The sequence below is a fragment of the Balaenoptera musculus genome, chromosome 11 (assembly GCF_009873245.2).
Source record: "Balaenoptera musculus isolate JJ_BM4_2016_0621 chromosome 11, mBalMus1.pri.v3, whole genome shotgun sequence".
NCBI classification, from domain to species: Eukaryota; Metazoa; Chordata; class Mammalia; order Artiodactyla; family Balaenopteridae; genus Balaenoptera; species Balaenoptera musculus.
Genome location: NC_045795.1, coordinates 68,034,081 through 68,053,291, shown reverse-complemented (window position 1 = coordinate 68,053,291; position 19,211 = coordinate 68,034,081). Strand labels below are relative to the sequence as shown.

The 19,211-nt window shown below is 56.6% G+C and overlaps 2 protein-coding genes and 1 long non-coding RNA gene across 5 annotated transcripts in view; 1 reads left to right on the top strand and 2 right to left on the bottom strand.

Moving 5' to 3' along the window:
- Positions 1–1,099: 1,099 nt before the first annotated feature.
- ITIH3 (inter-alpha-trypsin inhibitor heavy chain 3) lies at positions 1,100–14,837 on the bottom strand. The gene is given in 33 exon segments (XM_036868078.1): positions 1,100–1,296; positions 1,299–1,347; positions 1,669–1,685; positions 1,688–1,722; positions 1,725–1,781; positions 1,977–2,149; positions 2,863–3,020; positions 3,023–3,069; positions 3,572–3,653; positions 3,655–3,686; positions 3,848–3,870; positions 4,112–4,145; positions 5,219–5,236; positions 5,878–5,949; positions 5,952–6,043; positions 6,726–6,865; positions 7,027–7,071; positions 7,073–7,114; positions 7,116–7,158; positions 7,160–7,215; positions 8,453–8,634; positions 8,913–9,038; positions 9,633–9,801; positions 10,026–10,142; positions 10,445–10,471; positions 10,473–10,523; positions 10,525–10,572; positions 11,618–11,731; positions 12,286–12,448; positions 12,711–12,815; positions 12,901–13,067; positions 14,046–14,066; positions 14,714–14,837. Coding segments are annotated over 33 exon segments (2,679 nt in total). The 5' UTR covers positions 14,807–14,837; the 3' UTR covers positions 1,100–1,215.
- LOC118903245 overlaps positions 13,060–19,211 on the top strand; it is a 15,754-nt gene continuing 9,602 nt past the window's right edge. Inside the window, exons 1-3 of one of the 2 annotated variants that reach the window (XR_005021753.1) lie at positions 13,076–13,185; positions 13,600–13,800; positions 18,831–18,938. This is a non-coding gene — a long non-coding RNA (uncharacterized LOC118903245). Of the gene's footprint in view, positions 13,186–13,599; positions 13,801–18,830; positions 18,939–19,211 lie in introns of both variants that reach the window. The other variant, XR_005021754.1, reaches the window with a different exon arrangement.
- ITIH1 (inter-alpha-trypsin inhibitor heavy chain 1) overlaps positions 17,867–19,211 on the bottom strand; it is a 13,373-nt gene continuing 12,028 nt past the window's right edge. For both annotated transcript variants that reach the window (XM_036868065.1, XM_036868064.1), the window contains exons 20-22: positions 18,997–19,169; positions 18,293–18,404; positions 17,867–18,137 (exon numbers count right to left, since the gene is read on the bottom strand). In XM_036868065.1, the coding sequence (XP_036723960.1) occupies positions 18,008–18,137; positions 18,293–18,404; positions 18,997–19,169 (415 nt within the window). In that variant the 3' untranslated portion in view covers positions 17,867–18,007. The remainder of the gene's footprint in view (positions 18,138–18,292; positions 18,405–18,996; positions 19,170–19,211) is intronic.

Here is a 19,211-nt window from a genome sequence, read left to right as displayed (position 1 = left end):
CTGACTGCAACCTCCTCCAGTCTTGCTGAGTCCCCTGCTCTGCTGTAAGCGAAGCCACCCAATGCTTCCTTCAGCCGGGTGCCTTCCGCCCAGCGTGCCCTCAGCCCCTCAGGCAGAGAGAACAGCAGAGGCAAAGGATCTGGGGAAGGAGGGATTGTGTTTGCAGAAGTGGAAGCAGTTTGTGTGCCTGGAACGCAGACAGTGAGAGGGAGCACGTGGCGTGGGGGGCTGATGAAGCTGGAGAGACCGCAGGAAGGACTTTTGTCTTTGTCCCAAGAACCCTGGGTGGGAGATGTCATTTTTAGGGTTTCAGGCAGGGAATGATGACCAGGTCTGCACTGCAAAAAGCTCTCCTGGAAGCGGGAGGGCTGGGGAGGGGCCAGTTGATGTTGTCCGGGTGGGAGAGGGTTTTGTCCAGGCTGAGAGCCCTCAGAGCCCCTTCTCTAGGAACCTCTGTCTGACCCCCACCCCACCCAGGACTTACTGTGAGGGGCTGCAGCAGGTGGTCACCATGAGGAGTGACTGGAGGATCCCAGGGATCCCCAGCCCAGCTGAAGGGAACTTGGGCACCCATGCAAGCAGGACCTGGGTTACTAAACTATGTGCTCCCAGATCCTAGCCCAGAATGTTGGGTTTACCTGCTGAATAGATGGGTTGTTGGGAGGGGTGGGTGATGGGCGGGCGGATGGATGGTGAGATGATTAGAGTGGAAGGGTGGGGGGCGTGCACAATTAGCTGCAGGCTGGGTCTGCCCTGGAGCACTCTTTGCTGCTGAGTCATAGAAGGAGCTTCAGGCCTAAAGGTCCTGATAAGAGCTTGTGAGCCATGACCCCTGACTTTTCCTCTGACCCTCCTGGACTCTGAAATGCAGTCAGTCCTTCCCGACTTCTCCGAGCCTCTTTGCTCCCGAGTCAATTCTTGATTTTCCCTTCCCCAACCGTCATGTGTTTGACTCCCCATGGTACCACCCCAACAACTGCGTCTTTCAGCCGCATCAGTGGAGAGGCCAGGAAGTGGCCTTCCTAGCAGCCAGCCCTTCCTTCGAGCTGCCTGTCCCCTGGAGCAGGGGCTCATGGAAGCATGCAGACACTGGTAGCCGTCCGGTTTCTCCTTGGCCTTTACTGTCACAGCCCTCCATCAGGCCCCACTCTGTGCCTCTGTTCCAGACGCCAGGGAAGCCCTGCCAGCGGTCTCAGTAGGAGCTGGCATGTCCGCTCAGAACAGGTTGGGGACAATGTAGTCGCTGTGGACGCCGTCAATCAGCCCTTGCCCATTGTTGTGGACGAAACCAGCAGGTAAACATTTGTGCCAACGCTGACGTCCTTCCTGTAGTCCTTCTGGGAGCCCCTGGGAGAAAGGAGAGAGATGCTGTGATACACGGGGTAGGCAAGGTGGCTGCTGCGCTCAAGGGCCCTAAGGTTGAACAGGGGTGTGAAGTTGCCGATTCTAGGAGTCCAGACTCTGGTCAAGAATGAGGTCTTGTGGTTACTCCTCCTAGGGGGTCAAATTTGGCCTTTTCCCAGTGAGAGGGGGCCAAGACCCCAGAGGGAAACAGGATGCCCCACAGACGGCAAGAGCCAGCTGGGCTGCTGTGCGTGGGCAGCAGAGAGCTCCTTCCTCCTGTCTTGTGACCAGGGCAGGGTGAGGACGTCAGCAGAGTCTCCTCACCTGGTAAACGTCAGCTCGATGGTTCTCTCACCACCATTGTGGCATCTGGCTTGTGGGGTCAGAGCCTGGGTGGACGTCAGACACTTTAAAGTCAAAGGGGTGGAAGAATTGTCCTGGGAATAAAAACATTCACACTGTCAGCCCTGCCACCACCATACGTGCACATGGCCACTGGCCTTTCCAAGGTCGATGCAAAGGCTGGATGGGGGGTGTTGAACCCTGGGTCCAGGGTGAACTAGGCTGGCCTTTGCGTGGCTTTTTCCCTCCACCATGTGGCCTGAACAACCTGAGGCTTGAACATTTCGCACCCAGCAGCCCATGTGTCTGTGCTGACATCCGATGACTGTCGACCACATAGAAGCCCAGGAAGTCATGGTGGATGGGTTGTTTCTTCCACACCTGATGCAAGACAACCACAAAAGTAACCCCATCTCCAAAGGAGACCACCATGTTCTTCTTCCTGTTGATCGTCACAGACAGCCTAGGAGAGAAGAGGAGGTCAGCAGTGAGGCCTAGTGGCCATGACACCAGGCATCTGAATCAAGGGTATCTCAGCAGGAGACATGACACCTGAGAGCACACAGACTCCAGAAACTATGTCAGGGGTGTTGGAGAGAAGACGCTCATGCATAGTTGACTCTTCACTCCACTGAGTGGGTCCCTGCTCCTCTCTAAGCAGGAGAGGGGGCTGTACTGGGGTCTGAAGGCCCCGGGATTGAACCCCAACTCGACCACTGGCTTCCTGGTGTGACCATTGGGCCAGTTTCTGCCCCCTCTCTGAGCCTCCGTGCCGAAACTAACACCGCTGCCCTGCCCACCCAGCTTGGGGGTGATCTGAAGACGTAGGAAGAGAGCTGAGGAGTTTGAGAACAAGCAAGTTCAGCAGACACGATGCATGTAGGGATCTTGTCGCTATCAGCTTGCTTGCCAGGTCCACCTAATGCTTTCGTCCACACAGCCCTTCCCTCAAGGTCAGTCCTATGAATTGTCTAGCTACCAATACTGCCTCTGATGGGGGCCCCAGGGGTTGGTGGGGGGGCCACCATGGTCACCCTCCCCTAGGCAGGGGCTGAACTCTGAGGCCACTGGTCTTTCCTGTGAGCCCTGTGGATCTTCTGTCCTGCGATTTGTTCAAATCCCTCCTTAGACCCTTGCGCTATAGCACCTCTCAGAGACCCAGTAGTGGGGCTTTACCCATCCTGTGTGACCATGACTGTGTCCAGCCAGCTGAACGTGCTCTGTGCAGCCCCATGCCACAGGGTGATCGTCTCCGGTGTCACCTCAATCTGGAAGTCCATCTGAGCATTGGCAATGCCCAGCTTGCCAAAGTAAGTCTTTCTGGTCTGGGAGTCCAGGCTCTGCTTCTCTTCTCACCAATGATCTGCCCGTTAACTGTGAGGCCTGCCAGAGGGGCAGGGTAGCAAGAGACCAGCAAGACCTTCTGAGTCCAGGCTGGTCTTTAGGGACGCACCTTCCCCTTCAGCCAGACCTACTGAGGGGTAGCCCAGATGGGGGCCCCCCATTGAGAGACCAGGACTTCAGAGCCAACCCTATCTGTTCCTAGACAACATGGGGGTCACGCTAGTGGCTGAGGGCCCACTCTGTGGATCTGCCCCCTTGCCTGGGCCAGTGTTGTTCAGAGAAAAAATGATTCCCTACGCACAGGCTGGGTCCTGCCTGCACACCCAGGCCTGCACTTAATTCTAACCATCTACCCAACACCACTGGCCCCGGGGGCACAAGGTGAGCCTGTGGCTCTGGGTGGAATCTGTAATCCCTACAGATGCAATCTGCGTATAAGACGGGTGACTTATGGGCAGAGTGAGGAGCTAGTCCATGTGCCTATACTAGGGACTCCAGGACCTCCCAGGAAGAGACCTGGCCACCAGCCCGCAGTCCCCACCTGTGACAGGGTCCTGAATGAGGCGCAGCACTGTGCCGGGGTCTTCGTCGATATTGAAGCAGATGGCATCGTCCTTATCTGGGAACTTGGATGATGAAGTGGGGGTCCCCATCCACTGAGTGCACATAGAGAAGGGGCTGGCTCCCAGGGTCTCTCACTGCTTCGGGGGCCCTCCCCCTTGCCTCCTAGTCCCCGTGGGATGGACCCCTAGACAGGTGGGGAGGCGCTCGGCCCTGGGCCCTGAGCCTCACCCCAAGGAGGAGCTGGGGAACTCACCGTAGTAGGGTGTCTGGGGAGGGCTGGGAGTTGGCTGTGGACGCAAAGGGAGAGAGGGCTGAGCTAAAAAAGCAGGCGGGGGAGGGTCCAGGACCCCCACCCAGAGTTCGGTTTCATGCCTCTCCCTTCCTGCTCCCTAATGCTCTTAAACCCACACCTTCCCTCATCTCCTCAGGAACCCCCAACCATCTGCCTGTCCCAGAGAGCTGATTCAGGAAAGACTCCGGAGGGGGGACGGCAAGGGCACGCTCTGTGGCAGCTGGCACATACTCACTCAGGTAAGCCATGGAGGGGATCACTGAAAAAAAAGAAGCCAAAGGGCAGGCGTGAGCAAGGTCTAGGGTTTCCCTCCCCCCAACCCATGCCTTCTGCCTGTCTCGGGGCCTGCTGGTCCCAGTTTGGGCCCCAACGCTGACAGATAGCGGGTGGACATATGACCCCTAAGTTTAGGCTTTAGAAATTTGGGACATGACCCAGGAAACTCCTTTCTAGGGATGGTGGTGTAATATGGGTTGTATGGTGTACTGTTAATTACTGGGGCTCAGCACTTCCACCACGTCAGCCTAAAAGCAAGCCATAGGTCGTCAGTTTCTCTGTCAGGAAGCAATGGCCGTCCCCCACCCTGAACTCCCACCCCCAGGGTGGGATGAGGCTCACAGGTGATTGTTGTCTTTGGTAGTAAAACACCCACCCAGACGCACGTGCGCACACACACACACACACACACGCACCGTGACTACATTTCACAGGGCTGTTCAGAGGGCAAAGCCATGACCCATTCCAAATATACTGCTTGGCTAGGACAGCCTGTATGGATAGAGACAAGGCAGGCCGGTAGGGGCTGGGGAGGCCCTGCCTGGTGGTGGTGGGTTTGTTGGGGGTGATGGTCAAATTTTACAATGAGAGAAGCGCAAAGTGCTGTGAATTCCAGCGCAGGCGCTGGAACCAGGCTGCCTGGGCCAAAGTCCCAGCTGGCCTCCTGTTGACTGAGTCACTGAGCAAATAGATTTAACCTCTCTGTGCCTCAGTTTCCTCACTGTAAAATGGAACCATGAGAGGACTCCCTTAAAGGATTGCTGTGGGATTAGTCGAGTGCTAATTGAGTTGCTAATTTTTGTAGGTCGTAGAATACTTTCATACTGATTGTCCCTCCTTGGGCGGGGGAAGCTACTGGATGAGAACCCTTAGGCTCAGAGCGGAACAGAGCCCAGCCCCAGGCCCCTGGTGAGTTCACAGCAGAGCTGGGAGCTGAACCCAGGTGTCCTGAGGGCCCCTCCCCAGGCAGTACATCCCCAGCATGATTGGAAAGGCCTCCTTGGTCCTCTCTTGTCGTCCTCCTGGGACACCCACCCAGCTGTGGCTAAAGCTCACCTTCTGCATCCACAGGCCCTGGGAGGGAGGAAGAGGAGAAATGCATTAGAGGCCACAGACTCCTGGTGTCAGGGCCAATGTGACCACCTTACTGCCTGGCTAGCCAGCCAGCCCCAGGCCTCGTGTGCCCTCTGCAGGAACCAGGAGCTCCTGGAGGCAGAGGCCTGGCCCAGACCGGCTCTTTACCTCCCAGTGCCAACCCCCCATCGCCCGTGCCAGTTGCAGGGACAACTGGCACGGGACCCCCCCCCTTGGGGTCTGGTTGAGGAGGCCTGGTCCCAGCCTCTAGCTGTCAGGACCTCTTCCTCTCACAGTCCCCAGGCGCCTGCTCCAGGCCTAACTTTTAGGTAAGAAGTGCTTCTTCTGTCTAACTGAACCCTTGCTTATTCTTGTCTAACTGAACCCTTCCATGCTGCAGCATAAGTACCTTTCCTGGAAATGACCCTGGGCACTGTGCCCTTTTAGAGACTTCGAGGCTCCTGTTCACACTAACGGCTTCGATCCCTCTACAACACCCTCCCCATCCCTTGGCCCGTTTTCCTTTGATGCCCACAGGACCTGCGCTTCTCAGCAGGTCTGGTCTCCTCAGCCTGGCCTCTTCTCTTCAGGGCACCTAAGGCCAGGGGCCTGGAAGAAGGCCTCCGAGTTCTGGCCCCCACCCTCCGTGCCCACCTTCCCCGGGCTTGTCGGCAATGGTGTCTTATTCTCGTTGTCCTCAGGCTTGGTCACACCATGGAGGTCAGTGGAGTCACGAAGTGGTACTTGAGGGACAGGTCCAAGGCCTGGGCTGTGAGGTTCTCCTTCTCCTCGCCATGGGCATTCTTGCTGTGGGGAGGGGCGGGGTGGGAGAGTCAGCCCCAGGACCCGCCTCCACCCCTCCCAATGGGGGTACCCCCAGGATAGAGCCCACTAGCACTCAGAAAAAAAACTGGTTCACCAGCTCCCTGGGACAGACAGACATGCCCTGATTCCTCTCTGGACCTCAGTTTCCCCACCTGAAAAATGCAAGGGGCTCAAGATGGCCACTGCAACAATCAGTCACGATAGTGTTCACATGCTGAGCGCCAGCGGCTTTCCTGGCCAAGCCCACTTAACGGAAGGCTGACATGGCCCTCTCGCATGGGCCCAAGCTCTGCTCACTGTGGCTGAGGGCTGGGGTCCCAGCCTCTGGTTGTGTTCAACGTCAACATCTCTGTGGGCCCATGCTGGGTGCGGGGAACAGGATGCTGAGGCCCACCCCTGCCCTCGAGGTGCTCCCAGGCTGCTGCTTGAGCCCCAGATGATGGACCCGGCTCTACTCCAGGAAAAACAGGCCATGGGGCCTGGCCAAGAAGAGGGCAGGACAGCTGGAGTGGGCGTGGAGGTGCACTTCCTGGGGTGTAATTTCCTCCTCGTGGGCTCCCCCGGAGCACAGCCAGCACAGGGGGCTTCACAGGTAGGTGCTGGGGCAGTGCCAGGGGCTGAGTGCGGGGCCCGGCTGTGTGAGGGGTGGGCCAGGCAGGGTCACCGTCTCTCCAGCAGCTGCTCGATAGTGAGGTAGGCCCAGAGCCGCTCAATGTAGTTCCCAAAAATGTAGTCCCGCTCCTTCAGGGCCTTCTCCATCTCCTTCACGTCCACCTCCTCAGTGAATGTCAGGTCGTTGATGGCCTGGGGCAGGGGTGGGAGGAGGTGAGAGGCTGGAGGCCTGGAGCCAGGAGCCAGGTGGGCCTTGTTCAGGAGCTGCTACTGCTGGGCCGTCAGCCAGGAGGCTGGAGCCCTACCCGTGCGGATCCCCCATCCCCGGCGCACAGCCGGGCCCCGGCCCCAGCTTACCCGTGGCCCTTCACGTCCGCCTTAAAGCTGTTCATGTCCTCAGCTTGCCAGGCGCCCAGCCACCACAATCTCAGAGCCGTCGTTAGAAGTGCTGGTAACTGTTCCGGGTGAGGTCCAGGATGGCATCTTAGGTACTCCACCTCCACATCTGTCAGCAGCGGGTTGGCCACCTCCTCATAGAAGCCCTGGAGTCCAGATAGGGGACCTGGTCATCTCAGGCCACCAGGGCGGGCAGAGAGAGGACAGGGTGGGCAGGCTCCCACTGGCGCCTCTCTCGGGTTGTTGAGTCTCCCGGGCTGGGCCCAGTCCTGGCTCCTGATCTCCACTTCCACGTGGCCCTGACTGTGCCCTTCAGTTTGGGGGAGCCCTTCCTCATCGTGTTCCCCCTCCCCCCAGGTAGAGACTGGAGGAATAGAAAAGGAAAGGACAGAGTTCTTGGCACATAAAAAGGACTCAAGAAATGTTTGTTAGAGCGAAAGTAAGAAGAAAGGGTGGGAGGCCGACTAAAGAAGGCGATGTGGGGTGAAGAGCATGGAGACCCGGAGACTGACAGGAGGAAGGCCGGGGGTCCACTGCAGAGGTGGAGAAGCAGTCACCTGTGCCAGGGAGGAGGGGGAGGGTACCAGATATAGCAAATGAAAATATAGGACATGAGTTAAACTTGAATATCAGGTAAATGACAAGTTACTCTTTAGTATAAGTACAGCTGTCATGGGATGAATTGTGTACCCTCAACATACATAGGTTAAAATCCTTACCCCCAATACTCAGGGCATGACCTTATTTGGGGAAAGGGTCTTTACAGAGGTAATCAAGTTAAAATGAAGTGTTCAGGACAGACTCCAATCCAATACGACTGGTGTCCCTATGAAGGGGGAAATTTGGACCCAGAGACAGACATGCACACAGAGAAGACGATGTGAAGATACAGGGAGAAAAATGGCCATCTACAGGCCAAGGAGAGAGGCCTGGAACAGATCCTTCCTGGCAGCTCTCAGAAGGAGCCAGCCATGCCGACACCTTGATTTTGGACTTCTAGCCTCCAGAACTGTGAGACAATAAATTTCTGTTGTGGAAGCCACCCAGTTTATGGTAATTTGTTAAGGCAGCACTAGTAAACTAATACAGTGTCCTATGCAATATCTGGAGCATGCTTGCTAAAAAATTATTTGCTGTTTATGAGAAATTCATATTTAACTGGATGTCTTCTGTTTGATCTGGCAGTTCTACAGAGGAAGCAGGTCTGTTCTGTGTAGGCCACAGACAAAATCAGAACCAGTATAGATGGGTAAGAGATAACCAGAGGTAGATTTCAACCCAAGAGGAAGTTCTTTCTAATAACCAAAATTGTCACACAGTGGAACAGTTTCCTGAGGAAGTAGTGAGCGCCCCATTCCCAGAGGTGTGCAAGACAAGGCATACCTGCAACTGCAAGTTGGCATCGGAATCCTCATAAATGCGGCGGGCAAGCCCATGGTTCTCCAGGGCCATACGCTCCAGGAAGTTATAATTCAGATTGTTGCCAAAGCCCAGGTTATATAAGGGGAACTTGCCACCAATGGCGTTCCGCACATTCTCTTGGATTTTTTCAGGTCTGCTTTCACCTGCAGGAGAAGGAGGTGTTCACGCTCCAGCCACAGCCCTGGCAGCTGTCAGGAGAAGCTCTGTCTGGACAGATCTGACTCCTACACGTGCAGAGTTGGTGGAGTCATGGCCACCAGCCCTTGTAGAGGCAGATGTGGGAAGGCCTGGCAGGGAGACAGGGCCCTGCCATTGAGGGGCTCACAGACCATGGGGGACCCTGGAGAGAGCTGCCCAAGGTCTTGCAGCACGCCAGCTACAGAGCCAGGAGCAGCAGCCAGAATTACACCCGCTGCCTCACCCACGTTGGCGTCCCCGTCGGTCAACATGATGACGATGGAGGTGCTCCTCTCCGGGACTCTGTACTCCTCCCGGGCCTTGTTCAGCATACTGATGCCCCTCAGCAGCGCGTCGTTGATGTTGGTCACTGGCACACAGACAGACCGACGGCACCGTGGGAGGGTGTCCTCAGGGTGCCAGGGTGGAGGAGGTCGAGACAGCAGGCCCTGCTTACGTGCCCAGGGACCCTGCCTGCCCATGTGTGGTGGTACTCAGTAAATATCGACTGAATGACTCAGTGAGTGATGAATGAATGACTTAGTCTTTCAAATGAGTAAAAGGACCAGCCTCTCAGGGCTGCCGGAAGGATAGATGCACATGGTGATTGTAAGAGCAATTTGGAGAACAGTCAAATGGACTCCCAGCTCCTCTCACAGGGAGGAGTGGGGAACAGTATAGACCTCACTTGTCATCTTTCATACAAAACTGCCATGGATAAGGGTATCTTGCTGGGGCTGATGGGGCACCAGGATCACAGGTTAGAAACAGAAAGAATGGGTTTCCGTAGACCACAGAGAAGACACCCCAGTATCAAGCCTGAGGACTCCCCACTCCCACTTCTACCCCGAGCCAGAGGCTGCAGGACCTGGACCAGCAGAGTCTCTGCCCCAAGGCAGGAGGGAAACAGACTGCTCAGGCAGAGAGGAGTGGCAGGATGTGGCTCCCTCCCCTCTGTTCTTACTTCCTTGATCACGAATATTCATCACAAATTTCCTGGCCTCCTGGATGTTCTCAGGAGTGGCTTGAACTAAAGTGTCTTTCCAAGTGGTCACACCTCCACTGAACAGGATGAAATTCAGGTAGTCATCCTCTTTCACATCCTCCAGAATTTTGAGGAGGGCATCCTTTGTCTGGGAAGGAGAAAGACAAGCAGACAAGAAGATGTCTTCCCAGCCTAGGCTGGCGGTGAGGCCCATGCCATCTGCAAGAAAAGGGGCAGATGATTTGTGCCTTTTTAGAATCCTGTCCCCCTTTCTCCTCTTTCACTGGAAATATTAGCTTCGTCCACTTTTTAAAAATCTCTCTCTCCCTCCCACACGTCTCACCCCCCACCCCCTTGCACCAAGGAGAATACCTGCTCCATTTTCCGACCGTGCATGGAGCCACTGACATCAATCACGAAGATCACGTTCTTGGGCACCACCGGAAGGCCTTGAGGTGCAAAGAAGTGCACAAAGTAGCCATTGACGATCTGGAAAGGGGAGAGAGAGAGGTGAGGCCAGTGTCCCTTCAGCAACCTCACGTTGGCTGCCCTTGCAAATAGAAGGCAGCCGTTAACCAGCCCAAAATAAAGATGTTCTTTCCACCCCTCCAGGGGTGCCACACGAAGGCTCTGGACTACCCATCGTCCCCACGCCTTGCAGGAAACTCATCCTTGGGCTGAGGATCAAGGGTGTCCCACTAGATGAAGCTGCAGCCCCTCCCCGCATCAGCCTTCACCCCACCATGGTGGGGAATCTACCAGCCTGGCAGAGCCAGTCGGTGGGTACCTACCTGCACGTTGGCTGGAGACTCTCTGTTTCACGTCATAGGTGATGATAAAATCTCCTTTGAGGAGGGAGTCCGTACAGGTTTGGGCATGAACGTTGTTGATCCAAGCTGGGCTTGAAGGACACGTGGCCCTGAGGGAGGGTGATGGCCAGGCCTTGCTCAGCTTGGCCAGGGCCTGCCCTCTGCAGACCTCAGCCCGAGGCTGCCCTGGGGAGCAAGGTGCAGACCTCATGGCGAGGAGCCTGTAGGTGGGTGCCTGTGCAGTCCTGCCACCCTCTGGGGTGCTCAGGCCTTTCTGAGCACCTCTCTCCCCTTTGGAGATCGGGAGCTCCTTGGAGGCCAGGGGCCTTATCTGAGCCAGCCTTTCACTCTTCCTGCTCACTGGGCCCACAAGTCCCTTAGCTCTGCCTGCCACTAAGAAGCCACTTTGGGAGGGGAATTCTGCACCATGAAAAGGGGATTTCAAGTTGGGTGGTATTGTGTGTGTTGTTGCCAGGAGGAGGGGGAAGGGAGCAGAGTAGGGAATGGGGAGGGGGCCCTGGGTGAGGGCACCACCTGCAGAGGCCAGCAGCCCTCTGAGCAAATGCTCCTCGGGCCTCACCCCGGGAGTCCTGACTGAGGTTTGCTGTCCATATAAACATTTATTCATCCACTGCCCATGATCAGCAAGGCCCCTGGAATTGCTGGGGACCTTGGGACCAGAGCCAACCACCAGTACCAAAAATAAAGTTCCCTTTTCTTCTTTCACCCCTTATGTGGAATCCGATCTAAAAAACTCCCTCTGGCCTCTGTCTCCTTACCTGTAAAACAGGGACCAGTAACCTGCCCTGCCTACTTCCCAAAGTAGAATGGGACCAGGCTATATAAATGGCTTCCCTGTCCCCCAGTGCAGTTGAGACCCCAGTTCCTCTGGCAGGTCATCATCAGCAAGCAGCCCCCTGCCTCCAGCATCCTCACTCCTGACCCAGGGGGCCTAGGAGAAAGGGGATGTGCAGACTTATCCCCCCTCACACACACCACACACACACACACTGTCTCTCTCTCTCTCTCTCCTCTCTCTCTCTCTCTCTCTCTCTCTCTCTCCCTTGCATCAGCCAAATCCCCAGGTTCAGACTCGCCCTGCTAGGGTCAGTGTTCCTGCACCTGCCCCCCAGGGCCGAGGGGCATCTACACCACCTTTTTCCCTGAGAAGGACTTGGTGAGGGCGCTGCTCAAGAGGTCATTGGTGATGAATGAGGCTTCAGCATCCAGCGTTCTGATGCCCTGGGGCTCGAAGATGTCTGCTGTGATCTGAGATGGCGAAAGGTAAGGAGATGTCACTCAGTGACAGTGCAGAGCCCAGCCTCCAGGACAACAAGGGCAAGGAGATGGGTCAGTGATGGTACAGGGAGCAGCCACTAGGACAGCTCTGTGACAGCCAAGCCTGCTGTCTCCCACCAAGAAAATGACCACAAGGGCTTTTAAGTGGGTACTCTGACCCCAGAACTCTTCTACTACCTGCCATATGGTGCCCCAGATTCTACCACTAAAGCATTTCCTTTGGCTTTCCACTCTGATGTAGGTAAAATGCCCACGTAAGCAGTTACAAGCATTACAGAGACACTTTGTGATGTTGCCCCCACGGGCCCAGCACCCAACCTGGATCTGCCAGGTGCTGCCCAGCCTCCTCCCCTTGGCCCAGGTGCTGTAGCCAGCGCCACTGTAATTCCCCCATGCCTCCTCAACCAAGTGGTGGGGCCTGGGTTTCTGTGTTCTTGACCCTGCTGTGGGGTCTGCCCAGGGACCCTTCCCAGCACCCTGCCCCCAGCAGTTTCAGCAGGGGCTGCAGGAGAGCAGCTGATTACCTCAAAGTGCTTGACCAGTTGCTTGGGCTGGACCTTGAGGTACATCTCGTACTTGCCGTTGTGCCTCTTCAGCAGCTCCTCGTAGGCTAGCTCAAAGGTGACCTTGCTGCCTGCAGCCACATTGACTGAGACCGTGAATTTCTCCAGCTTCCTCCCAGAGGCCCTGAATGGGGGTGCAAGACAATGACTGCCCCAAAGACAGCACCAGCCCATCCTTCCTGGGCCTTGGGTTCAAGTCCCTTACCCTTGGGGAAGACCCCTACCCACTCTGAGCCTCGGTTGCCTCAAATTCAAAATGAGATAACGTAAGAATTACTGCGCATTTTGCCATATAATGATAATAATAGCTGCTGTTCTGTTGTTTGTGTCTCTGAGGGCCCTTACAGCCCTGACGTTCTCCCCAAGGCCTGGGGGTCCACACTTACTTGACCAAGCCAGCTGTCTTGCCCTGGGACACGGCCTTTTCATACTGCTTCTTGGCAACTTCCTTCTCTTTGACATTCCCAGGGTAGGTAACACCATCAATGGTCCTGCAGGGATAGAGAGCTGCTGGGGGACTCATGCTGAGCCAGACTCCCCTCCCAGCCCAGAGCCAGCAGTCGTGGTGACACCCACAAGGTGAAGTTGGTGATGAAGGCTGTCTTGGGCAGCTCCACATCGAAAGAAACCTCCTTGGCAGTGTCTGCGTGGTTGACGGCCCCGGTGGTGACGACATTGTGAGCGAAGTGGGAGGTCACCTTGCAGTGGACCTTGGTGCTGTAGACTTCGATGCCATCGACCACCTGCGGGAGAGGTGATCAGCAGATGGTGACCAGCCAGCCTGAGGCACCTGGAAACCAGGTCTTCCTCCTGGCCTCTCCCCTTCAAGCTCCCCTTTGTGGGCTCCAAAGCTCCTGCCTGGTAAGTGGCCCCTCCCGTCTCCCAGTCACCCATGTCAGAAGCCTGGGCAGCATCCTTGGTTGCCGCCTTTAATTGGCCACCACTGTTCTGATGGTCACTCTGCATCCTTAGCTCTATCATCTGTTTACATGCAGCTGTAGCCAGTGAGATGGTATAAAAACCCAAATCCTACCCTGTCCTTCTGCCACCTGAAGCCCTCCCGTTCTCACCACCGCCCTCAGGACAGTCTTCCCCATGGCTCTGGGGGCCTCCAGGCAGGTCCTGCCTCCTCTGCTCATCCCGTGCTCCAGCCATGCCAGGTCCTAGCTCTTCCTGCTTGTCTTCCACACCTCAGCTTAGAAAGAGCATGTCCACACACACCCCAGCCCGCCCCCTGTGTCCTTTGGTAATTGCCCGCTTCTGTCTCCCAAATAGGCCTTTGTTTCCTATCTGAGGGCAGTGCATGGGGAGGGCCTTCGTGCCCCCCAAAACCCTCTTTCCAACGGGGTGATGGACCAAGGGACGCTCTAGGGAGACGTCTGGGTTAAACATGGATATAAAGATGCTTCATGAAGGCGTGACAGTGCCATTCACTGTGTGTCTCCTGCCCTGTGCATGGGGCCTGACAAGTGCTCGGTAAGTGTTTGTGGGAAGATGGACTCGTGGAAGGGCGGTCCTCTGCTCTATCAGCAGGTCCGAGGGCCATGGTTCTGTGGTGCTCTTTCCCAGGGTTCTGGAGTCACGGCGGGGGTCTGCGAGGGCAGGGGGCCATAAGCTGTTTACCAGCTGGAGGGACCTGCCATTGTGGCCCACTCCTTCCGCTGTTGGGCAACTAGCTCCGTCCTGCCCTGCCCTGCCCCATCCCTGGTGAAAGTTCTCACCCCTTCCGGGAGGCTCCGTTTCTGCAAAAACAAAGACAAACACAGGGGTCAGGCCAAGGCCAAGGCTACAGTGGCTTGGCAATAGGCTCTGGGCTGAGGCCAAGGTTCAGCAGTGACCCCCACACACACACCTTGAGGGGCCTCTGGACATGGACCCACCCAGAGCCACATGTCGGAGTAGGAAGGGCTTGAATAGATGGGGAAACAGGTGTAGGGAGGGAAGATCTCCAGTCCACCGGGGGGATCAGGGCAAGGAGGACCAAAGCCAGAGCTCTTCCCCTGCCCCGTATACCCTGACTCACTCTGCCCTTCCCTGGGCCCCAGGCCCCTGAGGCCCCATCCAGACCCCACCACCACTGTACCCCACACAGCTCAGCTCGGCCATTCCTAGAGGCCTCTACCCTTGTCTCAGACGTGGACCTTCACAGCCCCTCAGTGAGGTGAGCTGATCGTGCCGCATCACCCACCTGACCGGTAGGGAAGCAGAGGCCCAGGAGATTTAAGAGCCTTGCCCAGGATTAGGGAGCAGGTCTGGAGCCCAGTTCCCCGCATACCAGCTCTGTTCCCTGCAGCTCACTGCCCAGCCTCTGCCTCCTCCTCACCCTACACACAGGGCCGCCCGGCCTGGCCCCTCTGCCTGCCAGATGGTGAAGAGGGGGCAGATTTACCCCAAGTAGCCGGCCTAATCTTCTAGGGAAGCCAGAGACCGCCACACCGGAGAGCAGAGCCAAGATGAGGCAGGGCCACCGAGCAGACGCCATCGCTGAGCACACTGGCGGCGCCTGGGCTCCTTATATGAGCAAGCCTAGTGTTTCCCAAGTGGGGTCATCGACCTGCAGTGTGGGCGGGAGGAGCGGGAGGCGGGAGGATCCCCCGGGAAGCTGGACATGGGTGGAGTGATGGGCCTGGATCTGCCTGTACCAAGGAGGCCCCGTGGGTATCGTCAGCAGTGTTAGGACTTCACTCCCGGCGGCTGTGGGACAAGGAGGCCCCCGGAGAAAGCAGAAGCTCTGTGTTGGCAAATGGGCCCCGAGACCCCCTGGGAGGGGGCAATGGGATATGGCGTCACAAACAGCATCTCAGAATTGTCGCCGCACCGCAGATGTGGCCTCTGGTCTGGCCTCCTGGATCACAGTCACCCCCCCCTTCTTGAGGCAGCCAGGGCACCAAACCAGACCCATCCCCCTAAGGCTCAGATCTCCATGGCTGACCCCTTGCTCATTACTCTCTGTGTCTCCCGCGACCCCTTGAAAAGGACAACCCCCAAGTCCTGTGGTCCAGCTCCAACTTGCTTTCTGAACTTAACTCTCTTCCCACTGGCATACCTCTCCCTTCTCTGCACATCACATCTCTATCTCTGCCAGCCTGTGTCCCTCCTTCAGAAGTCTTCCTCTTTTGTCCCCTAGCTGACCACAGACAGCCCTGCTCCAGGCTCCAAGCTCCCGAAGGGCCTACATTCTGTCTTTACCTTTGGTTGAGGTTCGCATGTTTGGATCTGATCACTCTCTCTAGACTCTGAGCACCTGGAGGGCCAGACCATGTGTCACATTCATCCCTGTGTTCCCAGTCTGGTCAGGAACTCAGCTACCCTCAGCCTCTTGGAGAGTCGTTCTCCTGAAAGTCTCCAGCCTCAGTGGAGTTCTGCTATCCAGGACAATGGGAGCCTCAGAGGCAGGGTCTTATCCCCTTCTAGTGGGGCCTGGGTCCTTCTGTGCCATCCCAGGGCCCTGCCAGCCCCTAGACCTTCCAGAGTGGGTACCATGTGCCGGCCATACCCATGTTCTTCTGAGCAAAGTGACCCAGTGACCCTCCTACTCGGCCACTACTGAACAGTGTTGATGAGGATGCCTGAGCACAGGACAGCTAATTTATGGATCGTACCATGGTCTTGACTGAAAGCCAAGAGTGCACTTGACTGTGAGATGTACAGAGAGAGTTGACTGCTGAGGGCAGAGAAACAGAGTGAGAGGACAGAAAGCAGAAGCTCTGAAGCAGCAGAAGCCACGAGGAAAGAGTGGACTAGTGAGTGGAAGTGGCAGGAGCCGCAGAAGTAATGACAGAGAGTTGCAAAGTCAGCACAACGATAGCGGATCGACAAAGGGAGCTGCTGAGGCCCGGCTGGGGGTCCCTGCTCTCCCCAGGCCTCCTGAATCCTGACCCACACTGCCGGCGGGACCGAGTTCAGGGCTGACACCTGGGAGCAGAGAGAAGGGCCCTGCAGTCTGGCTCCCAGGACATCTAGTTCATGAGGTCATCTTCAGCGGCTATGGTCGCTGACCACTGGGCTCTTGGGGCTGTGGCAGGGGTGGCAGAACTATTGTCCTGCCAGCATTGCCCAGTGGCTCCTCCTCACGGCCCTGCAGCCGCCTGAGGAGCTTTCCCCAGCCCCTCTCCTCCAGGCTACCACCTCATCCCCCAATACTTGGAGTTTTGTGGGAGGGACAACTCAAAGTAGGAAATTCTGAGGTTGCTCAAGAGGCCCCTGAGGGACAGCTGGGGACCTGGAGGGACCCAGAGTCATCATACAGAATTTCGAATTAAAGGAATCTAGGAAATCTTCAGGTTCACCCCATTTCCACTCTAGAGGACGGGAAAAGGAGGCCCCAGTTGGGCGGACTTTGCTGAGGGTGACCAGCCAGCTGGCAGCCCGTGGCTCTCCCTTGAGAAGCCCAGGATACTCCAGACGGTGGGCTGGGCTCTGAAATTCCACTGGTTGCCCCTCAGGGCTCTGTGTCCCTGGGCCTGGGGCAGCTCTGGACCTCAGCATTTGTGTTGTTGATCTGAGCCCTCATGGGCCTCATCTGGAATGGGAGCTGGACAGAAGCCAGAAAAAGCAGAAACCCCTTGGAAAGGAGTGGGTGGAGGCCCATCAACCTTTGCCAAAAGGGCCAGTGGCTCCCCAAAGTGCAAGTTCATCTCCACACGCCCTCTAACGTCACATTTTAACTGGGCCCCTAGACAAGGCCCAGGGAAGGCGTTCTGAAGGGGTAATTCCAGGCATCAGTGTGAGGAGTCAGTGGGCTGCTATTCCTGGCCCCTGAAATCACAGCTTCTGGGCAGTGGCCGTCTCTGCTTTGGGGAAATATGCCTGCTCTCAGAGGTTCCAAACCCCCAGCTGGGAAATCCAGTGGAGGATGGAGGCCTGGGAACTGCCTCCTGAGGCCCTGACCCCAATAGGTGACCCTCAGCTCCTGGCAGGACTTCTTCAGGACCCCAAGTCCATATATATTTCATGTATTTCTTTCACATGTTCGTGTTAAGTGATAGTTTGGGATATCCAGAACCAAATCCCAGCAGGCTTTGGCCATCAGCCACCCAGCCTGATGGGAGTATTTACATGGGGTCGTTAAGCACATAGATGCTGACTCCAGATAGCACGGCTTCAAATCCCAGCTCCGCCACTTAAAAGATGAGTGATTTTGGACAAATTACCTAACCTCGGCTGTAAGTAGTCATGATAAAAGTATCCCCCAGGGCTGTTGGGAGCATACATTTAGTTAATTCAACAAAGGCACTTAGAACAGTTCCTGGCTACAGGAAGCACTGGGGCAGCTGCAGCTGTTGCGGGTCGTTCCTATACGTGCTGCCAGAGTGTCCTTTGGTCTCTGGACCTGTCGGGGAAGCTGTGTGCACGGGACACCCAGGACACTCAGAGGGCATGGGGCCAGGCAGCTGCAGAGAACAGGGTGGGGTGGGGGCAGAGTTGGCGCTGGCTCCCGCCCAGCCTCCTGGTCTGCTGTGACTCCTGAGCCCTTCTGAGGAGCAACATCTTGGGTTGCCTCCCTGCCACACCCCCCTCCCCCAAAGCAGCCAGCCTGGGCTGGACATAGCCTCTCTTTAATGGAAGTCATGAGTGCTTCGACATAGGAGACCAGCTTGGACAGGGAGGTGTGGCCTGGGCAGTAGCTCAGGCTCCTCCTCTGCCATGGTCCCAAGGGAGGATGGGTGTGCTGGCTGGGGGCTCAGAAGATGTCAGGGACGATGTAGTCAGTGTGAACACCGTCAATCAGCCCATCCCCGTTGTTGTGGATGAACCAGCAGGTCACCTCAGCCCCATGCCGGGGGTCTTTGCTGTAGTCTTTTTGCAAGCCCCTGAGGAGAGACAAGCCAGCTGGGGTCACCTTTTGGGTCTGGCAGGGCTGCACCGCTCCAGGAAGCCCACCTCAACCCTGTGACACCTGGAGGAAGGCCTGGAGCAACGATGGGGAAGGCCAAGGGCAGAGATGCTGGGAGAGCGGCCTACCCACCTGGTGACCGTCAGCCGGCGTTTCTTCACCACCATTGTGGCGTCTGTCTTTGTGGGGTCAGAGCCTGGGTGGAGGTCGAACACTTTATAATCAAAGGGGTGGAAGAATTGTCCTGGAAAGGCATATGGGAGACAGCAGTTACCATCAGGGGCCTTGCTGCCTTGTACTCAGTAGGTGCTCACTGGAGGCTTAGAGAGTTGCTTAAACAATTGTCTTTCAAGGGCTTGACTGTTTCTGATAAATTTTGGCATCAAAAGCCACCTTTAGTTCACTTGCTATAAAGAAGCAGATATATTGCCTGGTGGTTGTACCTCCTGTCTTTTTGGACCAATTCCAAAGGAATCTGGCTGGGGAGAGAGGGTTGAGGGGTAGAGAACAGGGTCTGCAGGAAGAAAACAAGGAGAAGCAGTGTGGCCGATGACCCGTCCCACTCAGGAGGTCTCTGGGAGTCCACTGGACCTTTCCATTTGCTAATCGGACCTCTCCTTACTCGCTCCCAGGCTCACTTAACCTTTAGCTTCATTGTGTTTGATTGCAGCCTTTTTGCGGGACAAGCCTTCACCGGGACCCTCTTTGGAACTCTGAGCCTTGTAGGCCACGTTGGAGGTGGGCCTATCCTGGTGACCCGCTGCAAAGCTGACCCAGGGTAAGTCCTCTGGTTTCAACACCCCACCCCACAGCTCTGCCCGCCTAGCCAGCCGTACCCAGCAGCCCGTGTGTCCGTGCCGACATCCGGTGACTATCCAGCACGTAGAAGCCCAGGAAGTCCTGGCGGATGGCACTCCCCTTCCATACCCGGTGCAGGACGACCTCGAAGGTGCCCCCGTCCTCCACGGACACCACCAGGTTCCTCTTCCTGTTGATGGTCACCACCACCCTGTGGGACCAGGTGCCATGAGGGCAGGTGCGGCTGCACTGC